A 6137-nucleotide genomic window follows, 5' to 3' on the forward strand; every position below is an offset into this window, starting at 1 on the left:
TTGAGTTCAATCTGAGATGGCAGCTATTTATTTCCTTTTTTAAAGAGTTAGTCACAGTCAGTTGTTGGGGGGGGGGGGGGGGGGGGGGTGATTTCTTTATTGTTGGGGTCTTAGGTTTTGTAGGTTTTTAATTTTGTTGACTGTACTTCTTTCATATTGTAACGTGTAGCATCCGTTTTATATTATGTTGTTATATTATCATAAATGAAAAGGTTTTCAATTAAAATACTTCACGAAGTATAAAACTACTCACAATTTTGCCACTTTTGTCGCGAATTAATGTTTCTAAACACGTCCCCACCACCGAGCATTACCTATCCTGTTATTAATGGCAGACGTTATCCTTATAGTCCTTTGGGAACAAATGCATCGCATTTGTGGTTCACTCCTCCTCTGGCACTATCCCTGCGTTTAAAAAGTAAGCGGAAAATTAGGACCTATGCCCCCACAATTTCGACCATCACTTCCTTCAGTTTCGCTGGATCAATGTCATCCACCCAATTCCATTGTAGAATTAAATGGCTGTTCACTTTTTATGCACCAAATAGTTGCGATAAAATATTCCGTTATGTTAATACTTCATCACTGACGCATTTAAATTTTAATATGTAATATCATTATTTGGCTGTCGTTTTCAGGCAATAATTTGTGGAAATAAATACACTACAATGAGTTTGAAAGCGACAAAGAGGTTGAATATAACGGTGTAACTGTGATGCCCCACGAGAATCAGCTTCGTGATGCTCAAATAAGAGGGGATTTCAGGCTCAACATGAAAATAGTCCAAAGTAAATTCCAATATTTCACCTGTAGCTCGACGTTGTAACCCCTTCCTTATTGATAAACCGCAGAATCAATGTGAAAGGAAATTTCAACAACGTCTTCAGCTCCTCTCGGAATTTCCTCTGAGTCACTGCATAAATACACGTGTTTGGACAGGAACTCAAAAACTTCAACATTGTTCCAATTTCTGTGACGAGATATCCAAAGTTTGTACGGTCACCCCGGTAAGAATTGATGCTTACCAGTCTAGAAATTATAAGACCAATGACAGATGTCAACCATAGCAATAAAAAACTGCCCGAAACAGTGAAGAGTAAGATGATGGATTTCCTCCGGTTCTCTATCTCTGGATCAGACTTCTTCTCAGTTATGTGAGATCGGAGTTCTCTTCGGGCTCTGCTTGCCACTGTAATACGTCTGATTGTCAAACAATTAAACAAGAGAATTAAAGTAAAAGGCAGCCAAACTAGCGAAGCTATGTGAAACCAGAAGAACACTATCCCGAGAGGTGAAGCCAAAAAGGTCACACGTGGCTGGCAGCCCCACTGCACCATATTAATTATCTGCTGATGTTCCATGCCAAAGAAAAATGGTATATCCTTGAAAACTATCAGAACAGAGACCATTGTTATAACCACAGCTGCAGTTCTCTTGGTGCAATGCTTTGATTTGAACTTCTGGTAGCAGATAACTGCAAATCGGTCGAATGTGAAGAAGACAGTGAACCAAACTGACATATCGAGTGCAACAGCTGTCATGTATATAATTAATTTACACACGGGAGTGTAGTGCAGAAATGAAAGTGTAAAATGATAACTGACAATATGATACATCATTACATTGATAATCATGACCAGTAAGTCTGCTGTTGCCATGAACGACATGATTAAAGAAATACAATTGGAAAGGCCACACTTTCCCCGGTAAAGTATCACAATGGTCACCAAGTTGGCTGAAAGAAAGAAAGAAAAGGTTGACAATACTCGAGCATCTGATTCAGAGATAGGCACACTAATTTTATCCAAAGCCTACAAGGAAAGGGAGACAGCTAAAACTAATTAAAACGAAAGTTCAAATGGCTCACCTGGGACACCAATAGCTGCTAAAATTGGATAGTAAATTTCTTTAACCAACAGAATAACAGGTTTTCCCATCTTGTAAAAATGGATGAATAACGAGGATGTTTAAAAACTCGAAGTGTCGTATCGTATTTATACATTCATCAATTCCCCGAGGTAGACTATCGTGAAAAAACATCATTTTCATTACTTACAGTCAGTTAACAAATACATGTAGCAAGCTGTTTAATAACTTGTTTTGTTGGATATTTTTTATTGGACATTCTAACGAAACAGGCAATCACATGGTATTTTTTTATTTGGCTTGTCTGAAGTTAATTGTGGACATTTAAAAAAAGTAGGCATGGAGATGTGATATTTATTTCGCTTATTGTTTTAGATTAAGTGAGGAAGTCAGACTTTTTATTGCACAGCTTAATTTGCACATTTGATTGCTATCTACAAATATGTACTTTGCTCATTATATTTTTAAAAGTACCTTGCAACGCATTGTAGCATGAAAACTGCGGGCAGTGCGATAAAAATCAACTTGTCTCCATACAGTGTAGTCGACCCTTGAGTGCATCACTAATTGGGATTCCTTTTGGAAATTTTTAATACACATTTCAGGTCCAGTAATACATTTTGGGTGCAAAACCTATCAGATTGAGTAATTGTAAACAGAACAATAGAACGCAACTTCCTTCGTGCAGTTTGTTCCTCTTTGAGAATGTTTACAATTGGAAATCTTACTGTATTCCTGCAGAGCAGTTGAAGGTAGTTCCTTCCCCCACCAAACGTCCTTCTCTGCCCAAAACTCACTCCCATTGCCTCAGCTCTCCACGTCACGCATTAAAACGAATCTTGCAATGTTATGAAGGACATACTCCTGTAGAATTGGAAAATATTGTATTTCTCTTCTACCGATAGCACCCAACATTTATAGAAGAGATGTCCATCATCCTATGATGCTCGTGCTGCATATCACTTACGTTAGATTGAATCATGTTCTTCCATTATTCCTGGTACTCCTATATTTTCACGACTATTGACAGTGTCCAGCTGACACTAGCGGGTGCTACACTTCCCCTTGAGACAATAATTGTACTCTTAACTATTGGCAACATGAACTAGCCGTTGGCGTTGATAACATTTCTCGGGTACCAGTTGGACACTGATACGTACTGTTGCTCCATTTTTCCTCTGCATTCTGTGAATTATACTTACACTAGAGATTGTCCAGTATCCTTTGCAGTCGTGGTGGTGTTTCACTTTCACTAGAGGTGATAGGTGCTTCTGTAATATGAGTTTTGTTTATCTAAATTTACACTAAAGTGGATTTTCGACAAATTCGTTGAATGGTTTCAACTTTCAACTCATGTGATTTCATTTAAGGGCGAGTGAATATTTAAATACTCAGTAATTCATCAGCAGTTTAGAAAGTACAAATTATAATTTGATCATCCATTGTAACCATTTAGAAGTAGGCACAGCTATGCCTCGTTGTTTCTATTTGCAAACATGTTTCAAAGATTAAGACCAGTTACCCCCTGAACTGACTGCATTGAGGATCTCCCAGACAAATTCTGATATACCAAAAAGAACTGGAACTACAAATTCGTGCATGCAAACATACCTCTTCGGTTAACTCTCTCTGTTTCCTGCCCATTTCTAAGCTTGATGAAGAATATTTTTTTAGAGTTTGTTGAATCTATGAAGTTCTGTTTACACTACTGGCAATGTTATATAGACAAACAACTAATATAGTACGTAAAAAAGAGCAACTTTCAAAGGAAATTGCAGAGAAGTGCAGATAGCACAATAATAATGAGGAACATTGGTTATCCTAATATCGATGGATGTAGAAACTATCTAATATAGCTTTAAGAATAAGAGTTTGCAAATTTAATTAGAACGTAGTTGGCATTTTAGACCAAATATTTAGCAAAAGGAATATGTTGAAGATTTATTGATTACATCTCAACGGAAATGGTACCGATATGCTTGTGGTTCATTGAAAGCTTTGTATGAGTTGAAGGATTCACCAAATTTTCTTTGGTTTTGAACACCAAAATATAGTATAGAAAAGAAAAAAATGAAAATAAGGGGGTGAAGGACAATTCGTGTTAGAAATAAGACAAAGAACATGATGAGTCAGAGCAATATCCTGACAACGAACATTTGGTTTGGGTTCTCATCTTCTGACTCTTTACAGCTTTTTTAAAAACATGGAACACAGTTCTGGAATCGAGGGGTGCTGTTAGAGTGATTCACGTTGATATCAAGCAGTATCTGACCAAGGGTGGCACCACAGAGCACTAGTAGAACTGGAGTAAGTGGGAGTCAGATGTTAAAGCTATAGTTATAGCTATACCTGGAACAAATGACAGGCACATTTGTAATCAGTAAATAATTCAAGGGTCATGGGGCTGAGGATGGGAAGTGAACGTGAGGGTTAACACATCAGATCAATTACGATTTAATTGACTAATGTAGCAGATTCGATGTGCAGAACGGTATAGATCTGCTAGTATGGATTCTGGTCTCATCGTCTTATAATATCCAGGACTATACTGGCAATGGTAAATAACGTTAGTACCACAAATATTCTAGGCAATGGCCATCTCCAATAAGTGAGAGCCTCCACACCCACCCTTGACATTCAACGGCATTAGCATTGCTGAAACCCCACATATCTACATCTTGGGAGTTACCACTGACCCGAAACTGAATTGGACTTGAATTCTAAAAACCGTGGCAACAAGAGCAGGTCAACATTGGGAATCCTGTGACGAGGCAACTGAGCTCCTGCTTCACCAAACCTATCCGCTATTTACTGGGAACAAGTCAAGAGTGATTGAACACGTGCCAATTGCCTGGATAAATGAAGCTCCAACAACAATAATGTGTTGGTGCAGAATCAATAGGCCGATGGGACTTTTCCCCACTGTATTATTCTGAGATTCTGAACAATGAAGCTTGACACCGTCCAGGACAAAGCAGAACATCTGATTTGTACCATTTTCACAAACATTCAATCCATCAACCGCCGATGTACAGTGACAGCAATGTTAGTCCATCTACAAGATGCATTTCAAGAGCTCACAAGGAATAAAGAACAAAGAAAAGTACAGCACAGGAAGAGGCCCTTCGGCCCTCCAAGACTGCGCGGACCATGCTGCCCGTCTAAACTAAAATTGTCTACACTTCCGAGGTCCGGATCCCTCTATTCCCATTCTATTCATGTATTTGTCAAGATGCCCCTGAAACGTCACTATCGTCCCAGCTTCCACCACCTCCTCTGGCAGCGAGTTCCAGGCACTCGCTACCCTCAGTGTAAAAAACTTACCTCGTACATCTCTTCTCAACCTTGCCCCTCGCACCTTAAACCTATGCCCCCTCGTAATTGACCCTTATATCCTCGGAAAAAGTCTCTGACTATCCCCTCTGTCTATCCCCCTCATAATTTTGTTGACCTCTATCAGGTCGCCCCTCAACTTCCCTCGTTCCAGTGAGAACAAACCAAGTTTATTCAACCTCTCCCCGTAGCTAATGCCCTCCATACAAGGCAACATCCTGGTAAATATTTCCTGCATCCTCTCTCAAGCCTCCATATCCTTCAGGTAGAGTGACAACCAGAATTGAGCACTATACTCCAAGTGTGGTCGAACTAATGTTCTATACAGCTGCAACATGACTTGACAATTTTTCTATTCAATGACCCGGCCAATGAAGGCGAGCATGCCGTATGCCTTCTTGACTGCCGTCTCCACCTGTGTTGCCCCTTTTATTGACCTGTGGACCTGTACACCAAGATCTCTCTGACTGTCAATAGTCCTGAGGGTTTTGCCATTCACTGTATATTCCCTACCTTTATTACACAGTCATAAATGAATTACCTCACATTATTCCGGATTAAACTCCATCTGACATATCGCCGCCCAATTCTCCAAATGATCTAAATCCTGCTGTATCCTCTGACAGTCCTCATTGCTAGCCGCAATTACACCAACCTTTGTGTCATCCGCAAACTTACTAATCAGACCAGTTACATTTTCCCCCCACATCATTTATATATACTATGAACAGCAAAGGTCCGAGCACTGATCCCTGTGGAACACCACTAGTCACAACCCTCCAATCAGAAAAGCAGTCTTCTAATGCGGCTCTCTGCCTTCTATGATCCAGCCAGTTCTCTCAGCTAACCATGCCACGGTTTAGATGTTTCAGGTGGGATTAGAGGAGGATGTAAAAGGGGTGGAGGAGCTGCGCTAGTGGTTATGGAGAATATCGCAG

The 6137-nt window shown here is 39.8% G+C and overlaps 1 protein-coding gene across 1 annotated transcript; it reads right to left on the reverse strand.

Annotated features, from left to right (window-relative positions):
* Positions 1 to 803: 803 nt before the first annotated feature.
* On the reverse strand, positions 804 to 1937 carry LOC119967991 (probable G-protein coupled receptor 139). Its single transcript, XM_038801091.1, has 2 exons — positions 1868 to 1937; positions 804 to 1735 (listed from the first exon to the last, which is right to left on the reverse strand). The coding sequence occupies exons 1-2, from the start codon at positions 1935 to 1937 to the stop codon at positions 804 to 806; spliced, it is 1002 nt and encodes a 333-aa protein (XP_038657019.1).
* Positions 1938 to 6137: the final 4200 nt, after the last annotated feature.

Source organism: Scyliorhinus canicula, chromosome 6 (genome assembly GCF_902713615.1).
Source record: "Scyliorhinus canicula chromosome 6, sScyCan1.1, whole genome shotgun sequence".
Taxonomy (NCBI): domain Eukaryota; kingdom Metazoa; phylum Chordata; class Chondrichthyes; order Carcharhiniformes; family Scyliorhinidae; genus Scyliorhinus; species Scyliorhinus canicula.

Coding starts and splice junctions, on each gene's coding strand:
- LOC119967991 (XM_038801091.1), bottom strand. CDS start 1,937: ATGGGAAAACCTGTTATTCTGTTGGTTAAAGAAATTTACTATCCAATT. Junction 1,736..1,867: donor AGCAGCTATTGGTGTCCCAG/GTGAGCCATTTG, acceptor TCTTTCTTTCAG/CCAACTTGGTGACCATTGTG.